Below are 22,743 nucleotides of genomic sequence, written 5' to 3'. Positions count from 1 at the left end.
CATTCAAACACTTGCTGAATTAGTAATGGCTTTTGCTGTTCTGAAGTCAGCTGTAGATGTGAATGAATGGCGGAAGAAAGTAGTTCCTAATACAAAAGACTTTTAGACTCTCCGTATTTAATTTTCTTTTTTATATACACGATTGTGCCGTCGAACTGTTGTATAAGCGCAATATCACGTAAGTAGCAGTGCGAAATTTCTGTATATTAGCACTGGTTCCCATATATTTCCAATGTGAAAATAACTTGAAGGCTGTACATGTTTTAAAGAAGTTACTAAGCTACACTTATTTATTCTCATTTCTGTTTTGTTTTGTTTTATTTATATAGCACATTTAAACACAACAACTATTGCCTAAGTGCTTTATAAATCAAACAACAAACAAAATCTATACAGTACTTACGCAGCAATTACATTAGTAAAATAAAGCTCAAAAGATGTTAAACAGAGCAAGAAATATTTCACAGAATTTTCTATAATATTTTTCTTATGGAGAAAGCTTTATTTGTTGTATTTTGGCAGGAAGAAAAGCAGTTTTTAATTTGTTTAATTATTAGCTCTCTTAAGCATTTTTTTTCCAGATTGCCTACAGGACAAATTGTCATTATGTTTAGAAATGTGTTGAAAACAATCTTATTTCAGGTAAACAGAAATTAACAAAATAAATATACAGGAGGCTAATAAGTCAGGAGGGCTAAAATTTCAAAATAAATGTAATTACAATCAAATCCAAGAAACCAAAGCTGATTTGTTAAGTGGGACTTCTGCATTAGGTTCATTTAAAACAACATCATTTTCGACACTTATGTAATTAAATTGCATCATCATTATCATAAGTTTGAGTGTGCACCTGTCCATGGAGAGCTGAGCGACCAGCGTGATGTCCGTGCCATCGTCTGTAGGACTGTATTCGTACTGCAGAAAGTAGAGGTGTACCCTGTGCAGCATGATCCGCTCCCTCCGGAAGTCATAGCACTGGTCGTCCTCATCTAACTCCTCTAGAGCTTGCTGGAGCTGCAAAGAAAGAAGAATAATCTCGTTTTATCAGCTATGTCGAGGAGGGCAGACCATGCAGGATCATGTCATGTTGCCCTTTGAGAATTTAAGATGCTGTTTTTTCCTTCTCCAAACTCAAGGCTGAGCTGACATGGTGACTCATTACTTATTTAGAATGATCCGGCGTACGACCATAAAACATTGCTTCTGCTTCTCGTTGTCTCAAGAAATGCAGTGAGCAATGAGCAACCTGTTCTCAACACTGTAAAACTCATTGTTCTATGCTTTGTATTTAAAAATAAAACACATTGCCTTATTTACTTTTTACTCTTGGCCAGGAATGATCTCATGTACTTTACTTTGTAAATGTTGAATTTCTATGATTGTTGACAGATATTAGATACTACTGTTGTCAGGATATTTTTTTTGGATTAATGGTTTTAGTAATACCATTTCAACTTTTCATTAGTATTACCAGTGGCGTTTGTAAGGGGGTCTTTGGGGGCTTAAGCCCCTGATGTATTGTCAAAAGCCCCTGATCTTTTGGAATATGTTGCACTTAAATAAAAACAGGTTGTATAACATTTATTTTGTTATCTAAGTACTTAAAATTACCACATACATCACGTGCATTCCACTTAACGCAGCGTTTGTGTCATATAATTAAATAGTCAGCTGTTCAGCAGTACCTGTTTCTACCAGCAGGTGGGAGTGAGGAGCTGAAGCTGATAAGGCAATAATACAACTGTTTCGAAAAACTGAATAGTTCTAACTACTAATGACGCTTAATATTTGTTTTAACAGTATAAAATGTGTGTAGCTTTGATGAAAAAAACAACTGTAATCAAAAAAATGTGCGTCATTTGAATGTAAATACATGCGAATTAGTCAGAAAAACTTAAATTGCACTAGCTTTCTAGATATGATATAGACATATGGACATATATATATATATATATATAGACATTTATATATATATATATATATATATATATATATATATATATATATATATATATATATATATATATATATATATATATATATATATATATATTAGGGATGTGCGGAGCAGCCGGTATTTGTATTTGTATTTGTATTTGTTGAGGGGGGAAAAGTATTTGTATTTGTATTTGTATTTGTATTCGAGTAAAATTCAAAATGCAAATATATATATTTTTTCTATTACACTTCTAATTTACGTTATAGTGAAAGTATTGTTTAATTATACCCATTATATAAATTATAGATATGCAATATTGGCTGTTGTTTTTGAACATGTGACAAGAAATGTCATTGAAAAGAAAATAACATAGAAGCCATTATCTCATCCATGGTTAAACCAACAACTAATAAAATACCATTGTGAATATTATGAACCCCACCACCACCGTTCTTGTTGAAGGACACTGAATAGACAGAATAAAAACAAATAATACTTCAAAAAACTGTTCTTCTTCTGAAAGAACTTTTTTCCAATGCACAGAATTCCAAAAACTAATATTAACTAAATAAATCTAAATAAAACCCTGCCTGGGAGATCTGGCAGAACAAAAGTATTCTATATAATACTAAAAGATACAGCCCTGCTATTATCATCTGCCTGCCACAAAACAGACACAAAGTTTGTTTGTTTGTTTATTTAGAGATATCTGCAAATATTTTTCAATGGAAGTCAATGGAGGAATATGACTAGTCAGTCATAATATATTTGCAGATATTTCCAATCTGACTAGTCGAATTATAATTATGACAAGTCAAAATATAATTAGAGATATATTTATGGATAGTCTGAACAAGGTTTAAATGCTAAAACGGCTTGCCATACGCTTTCACCCATTAGCACAGTGGAGAGTTCTCTAGTTATATCCTTTCAGTCGTTTGTTATGCAGTGACATGCAGTCAAATATTTCGCCAAACAGTCCTTAGGGATGCGGTGACGCAGTCAGATATTTTACCGGACAGATCCGCCACTTTAGGCGCGCATAAACAATCATAAAGCTCTCGTGCTGCAGGAATGAGGAGGTCTGCTGAAGGCGCGCAGCTGACGTGCAGTGAGAGGTTTGCGTCTTTAATAAACTACGGCAGTTTGCGATCACTGAACAGTAAGAATGATTAATAAATCCATATGAAACAACCCCTTAAAAGTCACGTCTTGCTTTCAGTTTCGGGCTTTGGCGCGATTTGCACTGAGCGTGTCTCTCTCTCTCTCTCTCTCTCTCTCTCTCTCTCTCTCTCTCTCTCTCTCTCTCTCTCTCACTCACTCACTCACTCACTCACGCGGGCATGCACTGTGGTCTCACGAGGAAACGCTGCTTTTTGATATAGTGTTTTTCTTGCTCCCGAATACAAATAATTTTTCAAGTATTTGTTCGAATCAAGTATTCGTAAAAACACGCTATTCGTGCCTTTCCGAATACCGTATTCGGGTTCGGCTCCACCCTTAATATATATATATATATATGTGTGTGTAGACATATAGACATATGGACATATATATATACATATATATATATATACATATATAGACACATTTATCTAGATTTGATATAGCCAGTCACATCTGTTTCTGTAATAGTTAAATTACAATAATAGTTCGTGCATCAAGAATATTATTTTATAGCTATTCTCTACTAAAATATACTATGTCAGTTAGCATCAAATTATAAATCGACTTTCTTACGAAAATAGCAAAGATGGCTGGGAGAACACATATGAAACATTTATTGTCGCAGTCGTGTAAATGATCAGTTAAAGCCTTTTAATGTTTATTCAGATCTTATTTTCATTTAACTGCAGCAATTGCTGGATGGTTTCATCCATATTAAGAATTTCCTGGAATGCCACTGCGTCGCCAATATTGCAATTAGCTAATCAGAAAGAGATGCAATCTAAATACATGCTTATAAAGATGGTTATTAAATAAATATGCTCACACTTTATTTTAACGTGCAACTAAATTATTGTTACTATTAACAAACTATTGATAAACCATTATATTTACTAAGATTTTACCTCAATAATTTTAAGATCATCCTTTAAAAGTGCTATAAAACAGTCAATCTCAATAAAAGGTAGGTAATTAGCCACAAGTAAATGTTGTGAATTGTTATTTAAACTTAAAGTGCTACCATAAATATATATATATATATATATATATATATATATATATATATATATATATATATATATATATATATATATAGTTAAAATATGTAATATTGAGGATAATGAGCTGAGACTACTTAAATTGAAAAATAAAATCGCAACATTAGTGAGAAAAATCGCAATGAGATATTTTTACCCAATTTCGGCTTTTACAAAGGAGCTTTATGCAGTTTTGTGAAAAACAAGTAAACATGTATCCATGTAAGGTAATTTTCCAAGTGCAGGTAAAACAATTTCTTGAGTAATAAAATCAAATGTACATAAAAAAGTACACAAAAGTACACAAAATAATACAAACATATTTAAAAAAAAATCCAAAATTCAGGATTCATGTTTTTTTTTGTTTTTTTCCTCGCAAAAAAATAATAAAGCTGCAAATTTAATTTGTTGTTTGCTCATTTTTCTATGCAAAACTTGGTGGAATACCTTGATGGAAAGTGATAAGTCACCTAAATATGAAAATTCTGTCATCATTTACTCTCCCTTTACTCATTTCAAACCTGTTATGAGTTTCTGTCTTCAGTTGAACACGAAAAAGATATTTTAGAGAAAAACAAAAACCATCAACATCTATAGAAGGAAAAGCAAATACTATGGACATCAACAGTTTTCAGATTTCCCACTTTCTTCAAAATATCTTCTTTAGTGTTCAGCAGAAGAAAGAAACTCTTCTAGGTTTGAATCCACATGAGCGTAAGTAAATGGTGAGTAAATTTTAATTTTTGGTTGAACTATCCCTTTAAGTGTGTGTGACATTTTCAGATCATTTAAAAAAACCATAACAAAACTGACAACCTTACTAAATTCAGTCGCTATAATCACAATATGAATTTTTCATAGTGTTTAATCTCTAATAAAGTGTGCATGTTATTTTAACACAAGCCTGTATAATATCCTGCATGAATGAAATAACCCACCACTGTGCTCTCTGAGCTGGCTTGACTGGGACATCCGAACAGCTCTCGTCGCAGAAGATTCCCATCATACTCCAGGAACGTCAAGTACAGATTCCGGAAAAACTCCACATGCTTGTTTTTCACCCTCAGCTTTTTAGGAGAGTTCCAGTGAATGACCTGCGGAGGAAGCAATAAAGCTGAGCAATAAACAACTTCAAAGACATCATTTCCATACTCAAATGGAAAGCTGACAGGAAATGAATGTGATGCTTGGGTGAACATTTGCATTAGAGACAATTTGTAAAACAAACACAACGAATTTGGCAATGATTAAAGCAAACTGAACCAATTAAAGGGACCCTTTTCACTTTGAACCAATCGTTAGTCTTCATTTCCGCGGGTCAATTTGGTCGTTTGCACCCATGAGACCTATGAAGTCCAACCAGGGCTCATTGATATAACATTTTTTCTTGTATATGTGTACAAAATTCACTGCAGTTTTCAACTGAACACTTGAGACAGTAAAGTGTTCCATTACTATTTCATGCATATTATGATTACAGGCAAGATTATATATTGATGAGGACCCACTTTCAAGTGTTCACATACAAAATACAAAGTTAAAAATTGTAGAACTGTGTATGATTTGGAAATTGATGCAATGTAGTGTTTCCAGCACATATCTACAATATGTTCGTTTATATGGCTATTCCAATATTCCAAATATTTGACACTTTTAATAAAATTATATTTAATGTATCATCGTTTCCCAGAGATGGGTTGCAGCTGGAAGGGCATCCGCTGCGTAAAAAAATGAGCGGGATGAGTTGGCGGTTCATTCCGCTGTGGCATCCCCTGAATAATAAAGGGACTGAAAGGAAAATGAATGAATGAATGAATGAATGAATGTCTCATCGTCTTATATATTAATGTTAGGTCTGGTTTGATCATGAAATTTGCTTAATCATCTTGTCATTGACGATGGTCAACATGTGACCAACACATCTCATCTGAAAAAAAAATACAATAGTAATTTATAGTCAATACTATAATCAAAGAGCTTAGAATGATCAAGAGGCGACACTCAATAGAACGTTCCATTGCAACAGCAGCGCACAGCAACAGCCCCAGATTCCACCATTTTGGAGTGAAAGTGATCGGCTGTCCATTGGATGTTATTGCTGTTGCGATGGCAAGCAACTGGTTTGTTTTTTATTTATTTATTTACTTAAAAAGTGCATTAAAGCTGAGATACAACCTGAAAGACGACAATACAACACTTAATATCACAATCATCAGCACTTTTAATAGTTTATTTTAAAGACTTATAATATGCTGTTGTTCTATTGGAGTTTTCATTCCAAAATGGGCGCCACACTATCTAGTGGCTGTTTCCCATATTGCACTAGTGTCGCCTCTTGGTGATTCTATGCTCTTTGCTATAATACTATAATATAATATATAATGGGCGACGCAGTGGCGCAGTAGGTAGTGCTGTTGGCTCGCAGCAAGAAGGTCGCTGGTTCGAGCCTCGGCTGGGTCAGTTGCCGTTTCTGTGTGGAGGTTGCATGTTCTCCCTGCGTTGGTGTGGGTTTCCTCCGGGTGCTCCAGTTTATCCCACAGTCCAAAGACATGCGGAACAGGTGAATTGGGTAAGCTAAATTGTCCGTAGTGTATGAGTGTGAATGTGTGTGTGGATGTTTCCCAGAGATGGATTGCGGCTGGAAGGACATCCACTGCGTTAAAAAATGCTAGATAAGTTGGCGATTTATTCCGCTTTGGCGACCCTGGATTAATAAAGGGACTAAGCCAAAAAGAAAATGAATGAATAAATGATCTATAATAATATATATACTACTGTTTTGAACCATACCATAGTAAACTACATGAATTTATCTGTTGTGATGATGCGATAGTTGTTATAGTAACACAACAACTATAATAATATAAACAAATTACCCAACGCTGTAGTTTTCTACAACTAAAGGGTTTATTATACTACAATACACCACAGTTTACTGTGGTAAATCTAAAGTATACTACAGTATATATCAGTTTATCAGTTTACTATAGTTTCCAGTAGACACACAATAGCCCCTTTCACACAGTGATACCGGTAAATATCTGGAAAATTTCCGGAACGACTTTACCGGTATATTCAAAATAGCGCTGTTCACACAGGCGAGGACGTTACGGAAATTTTCCGGAAAAGACCGTTCACACATCCATTCCAAAATACGGGTAAATTCTGACATCATTAACCAGAAATGAGCTTTAAACGGCTGCGCTTGTATTTGTAAACATTTGACTAAATTACAAACTCTGTGGATGATCAATATTGTGAACAACTTTCGCAGGATCACTTTCGCATGTCGAGATGTTCATAATATGTGCGTGTGCAGGCGCTCACAGGCTGTTTCACAGGCACACGCAAAGCTTGAAGGTAAACAAACAACGGCTTATCATAAGCATCTCATCGATGATTATTTACACAGTTGGCATTAAGAAGAACATATAAACGTGATCTGACTAACTTCTAGCAGCTAAATGTGTCTGGAAAAATATTCAAAGGCTTTTATTCTCACAAACCGCGCGGACGTAAATGCGTCTGACTGTTCTGATTGGCTAAAGCAGACGTCTCACGTCAGCACGTTCTAGACGTGCACGCGCTTATTACGGCAATCTTCCTTCTGCATTCACACAGCGCAGCATTCCGACAAATTGCCGGTAATGTTACAACTTCTCTTTCCGAAAAATAGCCAGAATGAATTTACCGGTATTTTCAAAAAGGACCTGTTCACACATACAACCTTTCCGGAAAATTGCCGGTAATTTTCCGGAAAGGTCTGTATGTGTGAAAGGGGCTAATGATTTAGGTTTCCAGTGTCTAAACAATGTTATTTTGACGACCAATAACCACGTAAAATGATGTTGATATTTGGTTGATTTTAGGTTGTGTTGGAAAGTGACCAAAATCCAACGTCGAGTCAACATCTTGAGCCAACGCCATATTGATGGCAAATACAGACATTTATTCATCAGGTATGGCAACCAAAATCCAACATCTGATAGACGTCATAGTGGTAACATCCACACAACGTTAAGCTGTAACACCATTAGACGTTGATGTTTGGTTGATTTTAGGTTGCGTTGGAAAGTCAACAAAATCCAACGTCGAGCCAACTTCTTAAACCATCGACATATTGATGGCAAATACTGACATTTATTTGTTAGGTATGGCAACCAAAATCAAACATCTGATAGACGTCATAGTGGTAATGTCCACACAGCGTCAAGCTACAAAGTGCTACAAAGCTACAAAACATTTTTGAGCAGAAATGAATGAGTCTGGGTTGAAATATTCTCCTATATATGCTGTTACCTTTAGATCGGACACTTCAGTGTAACACTGTTCAGAGCGAGTGTGATCTGATAACTGAACGTTCCAGAAACAGGGAAGCTGATGCACCAGCACTGGGTTCTGTTTGATGAAAGCGTTGAATATATCCTACAAAACACAAAACAATAATATAAGCATGCTTTTTCATTATAAAATGCATTGTTCGGCAGTATTTCCATCCTAATTTAGAGCAGTGTTGTGATAAGAGCTGTGAATTAAAGTGTTGTATTGTTGCTGAAGGACATGAACCTGATCTGCGAGGGATGTGGAAAGCATGCTCATCAGCTCTCGCTCTGCTGTCAGTCTCCACATCTGTTCCCAGCCCATCCGCCGCAGTCTCTCCAGGTACAGTAAAATCACACCTGCAGAGTCAACAAACACCTGTTGTACAAATGCAGCCCAGCGCACACACTATTCTTTGTGTTCTTAGTCAAATGACATGCAGCATGATCATGTGTGTTACATTTAGAAGCGATTATGTTTGTGTGCTCTTTTCTTAAAGTACGCATGAAATTGAAACTAACCATATTGATTTTGTTCGCTCACATTGCTATTTTTGTGGTGAACAATTCATCTGTGCATGTCGTTAAGAAAAAATAAAATGTTTGCCCTTGTAATCTGAAATTTAAATCTTTAAATACGCTTCCTGTTTGTTTTCAGTTAAATTCTCAGATTACGTTTGTCTCAGGTTATTGGGTTTGGATTACATATTTAACTACGCCCCTTTTACTGTCAGTTTGACAACAAACAGAAATGGTGAGGAGGAGGAGGAGGAGGAGGAGGAGGAGTCTGTTAGGTTGTAATAACTCTCCCCAAACCCTTTTCCCGATCTTTCTGAAAGAAGTGCCTACTTTACAACATCCAATCAGCTCGTAGTAGAAAAAAAACAAGCCACACCCACAGTTTTTTCATTTAATATTCTGTTTCTCCAGGAACTGCATCACAATACGGAAAAAATTGGTCGCAGCTTCCAGTTCATGCGGACTTTAAGGCTCATATTAGTTTATTAGTCAATTAGTTTATTAGTTTACTCTCGAAAACCCCAATAAAGATATCTTTACACTCAAAAAAGTGCTGCTCGTTCAAACTACTTATTTAAAATGAGCTAAAACTTATATACTTATTTTTACTTTATGAGCTGAAACAACAATTCTGGAGATTTTTTTTTGGTGTTTTTTTATGTTCAATCCACTTAAAATTAGTTCCGTTAACCTAAGAGATTTGTGTGAGACAATGTAAATGAATTGTGTGGAACCCTGATTTCTTTACAGTGTGGATTTCATGAAGTCCAAATGCTTTTTTCTATGATTTTATTTGAGGTGTTGAATGTGCAATTTGTAAATTTAAGCAAAAGAACAAATCCAAAGATTATAAAATAATAATATAATATAATATAATATAATATAATATAATATAATATAATATGATATAATATAATAACCTGTTATTATATAATTTTATGTAACAGCATAATAATTATATTTTCTGTTTCTCTTTTTCTTATACACTCAAAAACATATATTTTTGCTGCTTGTTCAAACTACTTATTTAAAATGAGTTAAAAACACAATTGTTAAGGTGTTTTCGGAAAAAAGTTATTGTTTTATGTTCAATCCACTTAAATTTAAACTTAATCTAATTTCTTTAAGTTGTTCCAACACAAATTGATAGTGTGGGACCGAGAATTTTTACAGGTTGTATACTTTGAGAGTCTTTCAGAATGAATGAATAAAATGTGCAACAAGGCAACTCGGGGTGCTGAAGTATAATAGGCTAAACTGGCATTCGGCGGGTTAAAAGGACCAAAACAAAGACAGACATTCTGGGATGTAACAGACGTTTTCAAAGCAGAATATCTGACTTCAGCATTGTTTTTCAGAAGAACAAGAATGTTCACTTGGCATGTTTCTTAAATATCAGCAAACATATTAAGGTATTTTTACGCTTTAGAAGAGTTAAAAACGTACAGGACCTTTAATAGAATGTAACCAAGCAACATCGTTTCACAAAATTATCCGGCAACATTGCTCAAAAAGTTGTCCAGTGTATCATCAGCATTAGTTTTTTTGTTTACTTTTGTTTTCCCCCTTTCAAATATTTATCTAGTAGAATCACAAATCAAACTGATTTTCGGTGTAATTCCACTAGCAATGACAATCATGTATGCAGTGTAAACCACAGTCAATCTGCATGTCCTCACCGGTGTTAAATCCTCGCCCCAGGGCTGGCCAGGGTTTGTGATTTTTCCACAGATTGCCCAGGTACCAGTCGCTCTGATTCTCCACCAGACCAATCACCTGCTTCTCTGCAATCATAATCACGACATCAGTGTTAAATCTATCAGATGCTCTATGTACTATTGTAGTCAGAATTATTAGAATTTTTAGCCCCCCAGTATATTTTGGCCAAATTATATGTTAAACAGAAAAAAAGGATTTGTTTTTGCAACACATTACTAAACATAACAATTTTAATAACTTATTTCTAATAGCTGATTTATTTTATCTTTGTCATGATGACAGTAATTACTAGATATTTTTCAAGATACTAGTATTCAGCTTAAAGTGACATTTAAATGCTTAACTAGGTTAATTAGGCAAATTATGGTAATTAGGCAAGTCATTGTATAACAATGGTTGGTTCTGTAGACAATCAAATATATATATATAGTTTAAAGGGGCTAATAATATTGACTTTATATTGGTTTTAAAAAAAAAAAAAAACTGCTTTTATTCTAGCCGAAATAAAACAAATAAGACTTTCTCCAGAAGAAAAAATATTTTAGGTAATACTGTGCAAAATTTCTTGCTCTGTTAAACATCACTTAGGAAATATTTGAAAAAGAAAGAAGGGCGAATAATTTTGACTTGAACTCTATGTGTGTGACTGCTTTCATGAAGCGTCTGGTTACCAGTAAACTTGCGGAAAATGGCCCACAGCTCGGCGATGTCTGTGGCGAAGGTGATGTCCGTATCGAGAACGATGACCTTCGAAAGGTTGGATGGCAGAGCTTTGGTGAGAGTGAGCTTCATCAGGCCATAAATTCCTGAATAGTGTTTGTTTGGTATCCACGACACCTCCGACTATGACACATATAACAAGCAGAGAGAAAAAGAGAGATGAGTGTGAGAAAACAGCACACACTTTATCAGCCTTGGCTCTAGAAGCATTTTACCCATAGATTTTTTTTTTTACAAAGAGAATTCAGACCTTCTTTAAGTAAGGGATAATGTATATTTAGGTGGTCCTAGTCTGACATGAAGAGGAGCAGTGTTGTAAAAACCTAAGGGCTTTCTTTTGTCAAAACAACCACCTAGATGTACCATACCTATCTAAGTTTTAGAAACAAATACTAACTTGACTTCTAGTTGATCCTTTAGTATCAGAAGTGGCTTATAGAAAAGGCAAAGTCCTCTAGATTATGCTTATTTTACCAAAATAAAATATGATCATGCCTTGATTTTTAATGACTTAATTAGGACAGTAAGGTCTGACTTGCTTAGACAAAAGTCTTGTCACTTAACAGAAATAATGTCCAGTATAGAATATAAAGTCATGCTGCAGTGGAAAAAGAACTAATCTCCCATGAGCTTGGAGGACTGCATCCATACATCTCTGCAATGACTCAAATCACTGATTGATAAAGTCATCTGGAATGCCAAAGAAAGCGTTCTTGCAGGACTCCCAGAGATCATCAAGATTTTTTTGGATTCATCTTCAATGCCTTCTCCTTCATCTTACCCCAGAAATGCTCAAAAATGCGCCTTCCTGCATGCTTTTTATCTGATGGCAGAATAGCAATTGAACAGTTCGAATGAATCGTTTAAAGTGAATGAACCTATTGATCCAGTTCAGTAAATCCAACTGAATTTTTTAAAATGGTTTGCATTTCCAGTAAAAACTATTCCACCAATGACTTCAAGTTACTTAGCTTTTAAATTGTCTAACACTTCCTCTGACAGAGAAAAAACAATATCCTGAATTATCCACTTATTTAAAAAGAATCATCAATTCGAGTCTGGAATCAATTGCAGTGCTTTATTCGGAACAGTATGAAGAACCTATATTTCAGAACCAAGTAGCATACTGCGCATGCGTGACTTAGAACTTTCGTTTTTTTACATAATGCATAATATATAACAAACGGTTTTGTTCATTCATTTTCTTGTCGGCTTAATTCCTTTAATAATCCGGGGTCGCCACAGCGGAATGAACCGCCAACTTATCCAGCAAGTTTTTACACAGCGGATGCCCTTCCAGCCGCAACTCATCTCTGGGAAACATCCACACATTCACACACACACTCATACACTACGGACAATTTAGCCTACCCAATTCACCTGTACCGCATGTCTTTGGACTGTGGAGGAAACCCACGCGAAGACAGGGAGAACATGCAAACTCCACACAGAAACACCAACTGAGCCGAGGTTCGAACCAGCGACCCAGCGACCTGCTTGCTGTGAGGCGACAGCACTACCTACTGCGCCACTGCCTCGCCCCAAACAGTTATGTATTTAACAAAAACAAGTTATTTCACTCAAGTATCAAGTCAAGTCTAGTCTTTTTTGGATATTTGTCAAGCAAGTCTCAACTCCTAAATTTTGCGACTTAAGTCTTACTCCAGTCAAGTCATGTAACTCGAGTCCCCCATCTCTGGCAGATACCATTCATTCATTTATTTTCTCTGCAGCTAAGTCCCTCTATCAATCCGGGGACAGTGGAATCAACCAATGACAACCCTTCCAGCTGCAACCCATCTCTGGAAAACATCCATACACACTCATTCACACAAATACACTACGGTCAATTTAGCCTACCCAATTCACTTGTACTACATGTCTTTGGACTGTGGAGGAAACCCACGCGAACGCAGGGAGAACATGCAAACTCCACACAGAAACACCAATTGACCCAGCCGAGGCTTGAACCAGCGACCTTCTTGCTGAGAGGCGACGGCACTACCTACAGCGCCACCACATCACGTACCATTTATTTTTAAGCATCTAGTATAACCGTTATAGCTGACTAAAAAAAAGACATAATTATCAGGCCTACAACCCCGCATGTGTTGACAATCACCTACTGGATATCCCCACCGTGTGCTCTGTGTTTGTTTCTGAACTGAATTCTGCACTTACGCCATCATCCACGTTCATGGAAATAACCCTCTACAGTTCTTATTGTGCGCTTCATCTTTTCAGCATACAATCTTAATGACCCGAGCTCAGGTTTAATAATAATCTGCCGGAGAGGGGTTGATTGAAAAAGACTGGATTTCCTGCAGCTTAGCTTTCATATACTCAGGAGAGCAAAGAGGTCTCTATGCACAGCAGAGACACAGGATGTAAAATCCGCGTGATTAGAGACGGCTCCGAGCCAAACAGCTGACAATCAGAGGTGAACTCGGTGTGGGAGGAGCACGAGGGCACGGAACCGGCACAAGAAAGACTGTATTAGTGTTATTGTGTGTGCATTCATCTGAGAGTGCTTGAGCATGCAGTGTAATGTAAACTAGAAGCCGCTCTCCTGCAGTATATGCACGTGTGCCTGAGGAGGTGCTCTTTGATTGTCACTTCGCTCTTTCAGCGTGGCGTGCGCTGCATAAAAAAGAATTTCACCAACAGACGGTGAATAATTCATCGCCACAGCACCGCACATGCCAAATGGTTAAAAAAAGAGCCGCACTGTCGCTTTAAATGTACTAGCAGAAATGAATTATTCTGTGTTTTCCCTATGCATTGAGTTCTCCGAGAGATCGCTGGAGTGTAAACAAGCTCAATGTTTCCACTATCACAGACATGCCATACTGTCCCGAGGGAACTTTTGCCCCCGTCATTACAATCCATAAGCGCGAGTGTCACATCTCTCATCCCGGCTGTTTGTGGCTGAATGAGCTTGGAGAGAATTGCGATCGTTGTCTTGTCATTGGAGACTGCCTCGTTTCAAAACTATTATTGTTTATGAGCTTCCATTAAGCCTCTACACTGAGGCTGTATCCGAAATTGCCCTGTATACCCTTAAATAGTGCACTATTTGAGGTAGCAGCCATTCGGAGTGGTGTCCGAAACCATAGTGGACGTTCTGAAGTGCAGTCAAACAATCCCACAATGCACAACAATAATGAATATATAACCTATGGCTGCATTCCTGTCCAATTTTTGTATGCTCTTCACTCGTTAACTTCCTCCAGTGTTGTTTTATGCTGCGTTCACACCATAGACTGTAAAAGATATGGACGTAGTATCCGTGAGACACCCATAGGTTTCTGAAGAACCTTAAAGAAGCTACCAGTAGGCGTGGCCAACCCTCGCCATTTTGTTCGGGCGTCATCGCACCGACCGAGGAATACCATTCAGGGGCAAAGAGGTGGAGCGTGAGCAGAGCTACAGACGCCTGCTAGCATTTTGCTTAGACAGGCTTTCCTATGGGAGAAACGCATTACCTGCAACTCGTTTGTGTTCTGACCGCTTGTGCTTGGTTGTGTACTACATCAATTAAGTGTTTACACTTTTAAAAACACTGTTGTAAAACACTGAGCCACTAAAAATAGTTCTTATGACATTTTTCTACAGGAGGAAAACCAAATTACTTCCAAATAAATAATTTCACTCACCTGGAAAATGGAGGCCACTAGAATGGTTTGTGAGCACAATTAAGTGCACACAGCATGCCATATCATCTGATAATTGTAAGACATAATTCCAAAAAGCAACTGACTAAAGCCACATAAACAAAACAAAAATACGATATATAAGCCGAGTTCAGCAGCTAATCAGCCGGAATCAGCTGAGGTGAAGTGACGGCAACCAGAAAGACCTAGCTGTCACTCAATTGGCCACGCCCTTAATTATGCAGACTTCATAAAACCTAATATAAAGGAAACGGATGAGTTTTAAAAAAATGTATTCCCTCTAAGGGTAACATTAGCTATTTGAACCAAAATCGTTCTTTGTACCAGGCTGTAAATACATATTTTTCTGCTGTGAAGTTGGCCATTTTAACAGTGGGCTCAATAGTAATCTGCTCCATTATGGAGCCAGGACTAGCGGAATTTCGATGAATTGCAGTTTCAGTTTCTTCTGTATTTGTTTCATGAGAGAGCGGGAGGTTGCCGCTTGGTTCACAACATATGCAGATAAAGGGTCATGCGCAAGTAATTTACATGTTAAGTCAATGCAAAGACAAGAATAGACATCCTGCAGGTACGTTTCATGCGAATGAAGTGGCGTGAATGGCGCAATTTGCACGAATGAAGCTTTGTTAGAAAAATCTGAACGTCGGCGGACAATCAGGAATTTGTTCTAGTATGGGTGTGATTATGACGTAGTGCCTGTTGTTGGTGTCCCGAGGGTAAATCCTCTTGCTGAAACCGGACAACAGCTCATCAAACTGGGCTCCGCTCAGTCAGAAGCACTGCTGAAAGCCTTCATCATCCAGGTATAGTTACTGGAAGCATTGATGAACTCACAGAGCTAAGTGCACCTCTGAATCTAATAGACTCGGACATGGTGCCGAACAAATATATGCTGTTTTTTCAGCCTTCCTAAAGCACATGAACATAGCTATTCTCTCTATAAAATACATGTTAGCCATTTAGCAACGAAGTTAGAGTCATTGAGCAGACAGAAGCCCCACCCATGACCCGAATCTGCATCTATTGTGAGTGAATTTTACGCGCAAATGAAGCAAATTTCACATCAAATGAAGCGAGTAAACACAAAATGTTTACATATCTATTTACATGCAAATACCATGATTTATTTGCACCTTCTGCATCTGGTGTGAACACAGCATTAGATGTACCTCATTGATTACGTCACACTGCGTTTACTACTATTGGATCATCTGAATGGGTTTAAATGGAATGCCCTAAACACTTGAGCACTTGTGAACAACACTGTTGTGGCATCACAATCGCGTTGCATTCTGGAACATATAGGTGCTGGAGAGGACATACGAATCAAAATCAACATCAAGGGATCGAGGGTATATCCATGTAAGCTTCCCTCGTTCACTTAATGAAGTGGAGAGCACTCCAAAATAGCATTAGGGATAAGAAATGAAGGGAAGTTTGCGAGTGAATTGTTTAAAAGCGCACTGGAACGCAGCCCTTGTACACTCAACAACTAGAATATATCCATAATGCACTGTGAGAGTTTGCGCACTGAATGAATTTCCATGTTTGACCATAGGTGTACATTTCTAATTAAAATATTACTTAAAGTAACGTTTGTATACATGATTGAAATCAAAATGCTTTCATTACTAATAGACAACTTGCTAAGTGTTAAATAAATTTCACAAGGCCTGATCTAGAAGCTATAAATCTAATCCGTCTGAGGGATTAACCACAAACAAAATGGCAACCCTTCTGTTTCCCTGAGAGCTCCAATACACTGGTTTGTTTTTATTCACTTCTTTAAGTAGACTATATTAGTGGATTAATGTAGGAAATAGAGAATGAGGGTATAGGGGGTGATTTTGGATGCAGCGTGAGAGTCTGAGACACTGTCATTATCAGAAGGGTATTATAGAAGGGTATGGGTGGTGTTATGAGGCAGGAGCTTACTTTGAGTTCATCAGCATCATAGAAGCTGACTTGTACCGACGGCACCATCCATGACTGGAACAGAGTGCTGAGGATTTGATTGGCCACCGTGTCTGTGATGAAATGAAAGTGCAGTGGGTTTCTCCTGAAAAGAGAGATGCAGGTTTTAGATTTTGTGAGAAATGTGAGCAAATGAGCACTTTGTTTTACATTATTTTTTTGGTTTAACAAATTATTTTAGAAATTATGTAAAGTAAAAAATAGATGTGTAATCTTAAAAATAATAAATTAAAAATAAATAAATAATATGTGTAATATTAAAAAATAATACATTTATAATAATAAATATTATGTGTAATATAAAAAAATATACATTTACTATAAAAAATATGTGTAATATTAAAAAATAATACATTTATTATAAAAATATGTTTCATATTTAGATAAACAGTTAAAGTCAGAATTATTAGCCCCCCTGAATTATTAGCCCCTGAATTATTATTATAACAATTTTTTCTCCAATTTATGTTAATGGAGAGAAGATTTTTTAAAATCTTTTTTAAATTCTAATTTTTAATAACTGATTTATTTTATCTTTGCCATGATGACAGTAAATAATATTTTATTAGATATTTTTCAAGACACTCATATACAGCTTAAAGTGACATTTAAAGGCTTAACTAGGTTAATTAGGTTAACTAGGCGGGTTAGGGTAATTAGGCAAGTTATTGTATAATGATGGTTTGTTCTGTAAACTATCTAAAACAATACATAGCCTAAAGGGGCTAATATTTTTACCTTAAAATAGTGTTAAAAAAATTAAAAACTGATTTTAATCTAGCCAAATAAAACAAGTAAGACTTTCTCCAGATTAAAAAATATAATCAGACATACTGTGAACATTTCCTTGTTCTGTTAAACATTATTTGAAAAATAGTAAAAAAAAAAAAAAAAAAAGAAAAATAAATTCAAAGAGGGTTTAATAATTCTGATTTCAACTGAATACTTTTTTGATATTTTTAAATTGTAACTGATATTTCAGTTTAGGTCAAACTGAGTACATGTACAAGAATCATACAAAGTGTAATGTTTATTTTTCTGGTCAAATATAGATGCTATTTTTAGATAGACCTTTTGGATATTTTGGGGAAAATTGTAAAATTATAAATTCCATTTTGAACATTTTGCATTTAAAATAAACCTTTAACTTGACAAATTAAACAAAAAAATAGCAGTTTTGGATTTGGAATTGAAAATTTAAACATACACTGTTAAACATTGCAGGATTGCACAGAATTCATTATTGTGGTCCCAACACAAATCTATTAAGTTAACATTACTAATTTAGGTGGATTGAACATAAAACTAGTTTCCCAAAAAAAAAAAGTTTCTGAATCGTGTTTGTTTTTTTGTTTTTTTTTTTGTTCCGAATTTTGTCAGTTGCTTCAACAAGTAGCAAAACTATTTTTTGAGTGTGTATATAATTATATGAATGTATATTTTAGGTTAACACATGTACACAAATGCTCTAAAGAATAGCGAAAATTCAGCATTTATAATTTTATGCTTTTCATATAAACACTGAAAAACAATTCAGTGACACAAACAATTGATATGGGCTGAATTTAAACAAACAAATTAAATTTAGTAACGTTCAACTGAACCTGTTTGCTTAAATTCAATCCATATATATCGTTTGCAACCACTTACCTTAAAAAGGATTTAGTAAATACATCAAAACCTTTTTTCAGTCTATACTGTAAGACTTTCCACACATAGAAACTATATTTCCACACCGTTTGCTACAGTGTATACCATTTATGATCCTGCTTTTGGTTCTTACCTGTGGAACAAGATAGATTTGACCAGAGTGACCACGTCTCGACTGGCGTTGTGACCTGCACACACACATGCCACGTGGAGCAACTGTGTGGGAAAAGAAAGACCAAAATTGAAGCTTAGCTGCTGAGGAATTTAAGCTTTATTAAATGTGCTCTATGCAGCCTTCAGAAACCCTTGTTATTAGTGACACCAGTGGATTTTAAGTGAACTGCAGCCAGCAACATTGCAGACTCGCCTCCATACTGTAATTCACACATACAAGAGTCTAAATGTACTTTAATACTTACTTACTTACATACTCCCAGGGCCATTTTATATCAAAATTTATAATTAGCCGCATCATGTGTTTCAGAGCATCTAGTTTTTATAAGCTGGGTTGTTAGTCCAACGCTCAACCCCCAACCTGGAGGACCAGGACATACATACATACACAACAGACAATTTCGCTTACCAAATTCATGTACAACACATGCCTTTGGACTATGGGGGAAACCGGAGCACCCGGAGGAAACCCATGCCAACACAGGGAGAACATGCAAACTCCACAAAGAAATGTTGAGTTCTTGCTGTGAGGCGACAGTGCTTTAATTCTAAAGGTCTTTTTTGTTGCACCAAAAAAAGTGATTAACAAATGAACATTTTTATCTAGCCCTTTTTAAGTTGTTCTACAGATTCATTTTACAGCTTCTAATATGCAAGCGACCCACTAAAATGTGTGCGCACGCATATGCCATAAAAATTATACAAATGTTGCTGCAATAAACACAGAATATTAAACTTCAACAACAGCATCTGTCAGCACGAGGATGCCAGGACTTTCCACAGAGTTAACTTTATGTTTCAGAGCCATTTTGCAATTGGTTTGAACCAAATGGCATTTTATCTAACAGATTTTGTCTTCATTTTAATCTTCACACATACTTTCTTTTCTTTCTGTTTCAAAACCACATTTCCACTTGAAAATGGCAGTTTAAATTCTTCTCAATTTAATATTTAGTTGTGTCTGAATATAACCGATCTTCATTTTGTGTTTTCATTATTTATTTAAAAATAAGTCTGTAAAAAAACATTAAAAGTACTGGCAATTTATTACCAGGTTTTTGTACTGTAATTTACAATACCAGTCCAGACAATATCTTTAAAGTCACTTTTCCAAACTTTTCAACGTTAAAAGTTGTTGGAGGAAAGTCTAGGCATTTGAAAAGCACAAATAAACAAGAAACAAATGAATGACAAAACACAGAAACTGATATATAAATATTTGGGACCTTGATCTTTCCTCCAACAATTTTTGGATGTTAAAAGTTTTTAAAAAGTGTCTTATTAGCATTTTAAATAGTTTAAAGCTGTGATGACCCCTTGTGGTCGTTTTCTGTTGGAGTATGGGCATTTGTGCTTGAGTCTGATTGCAATGTTCAGTTCTCTTTGTTATAAGCAGCCTGTATTTTTCGGAAGAGTTGGGCTGGGGTCGGAGTCTGATGGTCGCCTACTTCTTAAGTCCGGCCATGGTCTGGATAGAGCTAATAAAGTTTTGCTTAGTGAAATAAGTTAAAATAAATAAAATTTTCTATCGCAAATGCCCTTGTCTTCACCTTATTTGTGGTGACTGGTGATTAAGGTCACAATAAAGTGATATATTGACTGGGCCTGTGTACACAAAACAGTACACAAAAACTGGTAACAAACCTTTTCTGTACTTAATTCTCTAAAAATAATTTCTTACACATTAAACAGTATTGCATTGTAAAAAAAAAAAATGCTGGGTTCCACACAATTAAGTTAATAAATAAATAAAGTTTTTTTTTTTTTTTTTTTAAATAAGTGGGTTGAACATAAAACAAGTTGTCCCCAAAGAAACTCAATAATTGTGTTGAATCAGCTCATTTTAAACGCACAGTTTGAACAAGCAGCGAAAGTCATAACTTTTTTTTAAAGGGTGGTCCAGAGTGCATTTTTAAGGCTTGGTTGTGTTTATAAGATGCAAAGCAATGTGTGCTCATTCTTCACTTGTAGAAAATCAAGTGATTTTTTCATATATCTTACTTTGATTATATATAGCTACTCAGCTAACCTGAAAACAACTGTCATATTTCCTAGTTCCTCAGAAAAGCCCACCCTCAAGAGGCTCTGATTGGTCAGCTAACATAACGTGCTGTGATTTGCGGTTTGGTTCCACGTCACCAGGAAATCCGTCATGCCCCTACAAGCACACACTTTTGTGCTCTGTAAACAGTCCAGTCAGAGCAGCTGTTAGCAGCATTAGCCTGCTCTCTAAAATAAAATCTGACAATTGTCTTTCACACATATTCGGAATAAACATGTGTAAGTAATATAGTGTTCACATATCTTTTGCGAGGTTGTTGTTTGAGAAGAAGAAGACATGGAAAGCGTCCGCACAGAGACAGACACTGCAGCGCTGCTGAAGATTGAGTGTGTTTACAGCGGTTTGACTGATAAATATGAATTTGCAGCTAAATTGTTAGCAGTGCCAAACAGCATTTCCCGTTGTTTATATTCTTGTTTACAACCTCGCTACAACATACTGTTAACGTTACAAACTGTGCATGTAGTTGATTAATTATAACAAATAAAAACACTTACAGGTTGTAAATTCAGCATTGAACTGGTAGAGATTCTGGAAGCTCTCCTTTGTCAAATGCTGGCTATTTTTTTTATAATTCTCTGAAACCAAACAAAACACTGCCATGCTCAATAAATGCCAACTAACCTCACACTTCTCAGCAGTGGGCGAGCGTGAGCACTCGCTGTGGTTTGCCCGCTCCTCAGCTGTGTTCTCCACATCCTCTGGACCGGTGTCTGCCGATGCCACCCACTGCTGGTTCCCATAGTTCCCCTCTACAGGCTGACCGGCCAAACCCTGCGATTGGCTGAGTTGGAGACGGATCTGGCGGTTCTCCTCCTCCACTTCACGAACCCGTGATGCCAGGACGTCCCGTTCCAGCAGCCGCGCTTCAGTAGACTCCACCAAACATGCAGAGAGGAGCAGCGAACGTCCGTCTGCCATGAAAAAAAAAACAACACATTTCATTTCCCGCAAGAGATCTTGACAAGTTTGTGGAAAGACTATATATGTATATGAGACTATATATGTATATAGTCTATGAAAGTTATTGTGTGTGTGTGTGTGTGTGTGTGTGTGTGTGTGTGTGTGTGTGTGTGTRTRTRTATATATATATATATATATATATATATTCACCTCTAATTTCTTTAATCAGTCCTGCTTTACCCCTATTTTTTTCTAAATTAAAGAAATATTTAGTGCATTTTTCATCTACCAATATATATTTTGCTTTACTTCTTAATCTAGCACCTTCATATATATATATATATATATATATATATATATATATATATATATATATATATATATATATATATATAATATATGAAGGTGCTAGATATATATATATATATATATATATATATATATATATATATATATATATATATATATATATATATACAGTTGAAGTCAGAATTATTAGCCCCCCTGTATTATTAGCGCCCTTGTTTATTTTTTCCCCAATTTCTGTTTAATAGAGGGAAGATTGTTTCAGCACATTTCTAAACTTAATAGTTTTAAAAACTTATTTCTAATAACTAATTTATTTTATCTTTGTCATGATGACAGTAAATAATATTTTGCTTGATATTTTTCAAGACACTTCTATGCAGCTTAAAGTGACATTAAAAGGCTTAACTAGGTTAATAAGGTGAACTAGGCAGGTTAGGGTAATTAGGCAAGTTATTGTATGATGATGGTTTGTTCTGTAGACTATCGAAAAAAAAATTAGCTTAAAGGGGCTAATAATTATGTCCCAAAAATGTTTTTTTTTTAAATTAATAACTACTTTTATTCTTGCCAAAAT

General features: G+C 35.8%; 1 protein-coding gene across 7 annotated transcripts in view; it reads right to left on the bottom strand.

Annotated features, from left to right (window-relative positions):
* large2 (LARGE xylosyl- and glucuronyltransferase 2) overlaps positions 1-22,743 on the bottom strand; it is a 333,000-nt gene that overhangs the window by 11,983 nt on the left and 298,274 nt on the right. For all 7 annotated transcript variants that reach the window (XM_073929039.1, XM_017351916.4, XM_073929040.1 and 4 more), the window contains 9 exon segments: positions 21,582-21,871; positions 18,855-18,937; positions 17,033-17,156; positions 11,372-11,543; positions 10,661-10,765; positions 8,710-8,822; positions 8,443-8,568; positions 5,082-5,237; positions 851-1,014 (listed from right to left, as the gene is read on the bottom strand). In XM_073929039.1, the coding sequence (XP_073785140.1) occupies positions 851-1,014; positions 5,082-5,237; positions 8,443-8,568; positions 8,710-8,822; positions 10,661-10,765; positions 11,372-11,543; positions 17,033-17,156; positions 18,855-18,937; positions 21,582-21,871 (1,333 nt within the window).

Source organism: Danio rerio, chromosome 18 (genome assembly GCF_049306965.1).
Source record: "Danio rerio strain Tuebingen ecotype United States chromosome 18, GRCz12tu, whole genome shotgun sequence".
NCBI lineage: Eukaryota > Metazoa > Chordata > Actinopteri > Cypriniformes > Danionidae > Danio > Danio rerio.
This window is presented reverse-complemented; position numbering and strand designations above follow the sequence as displayed.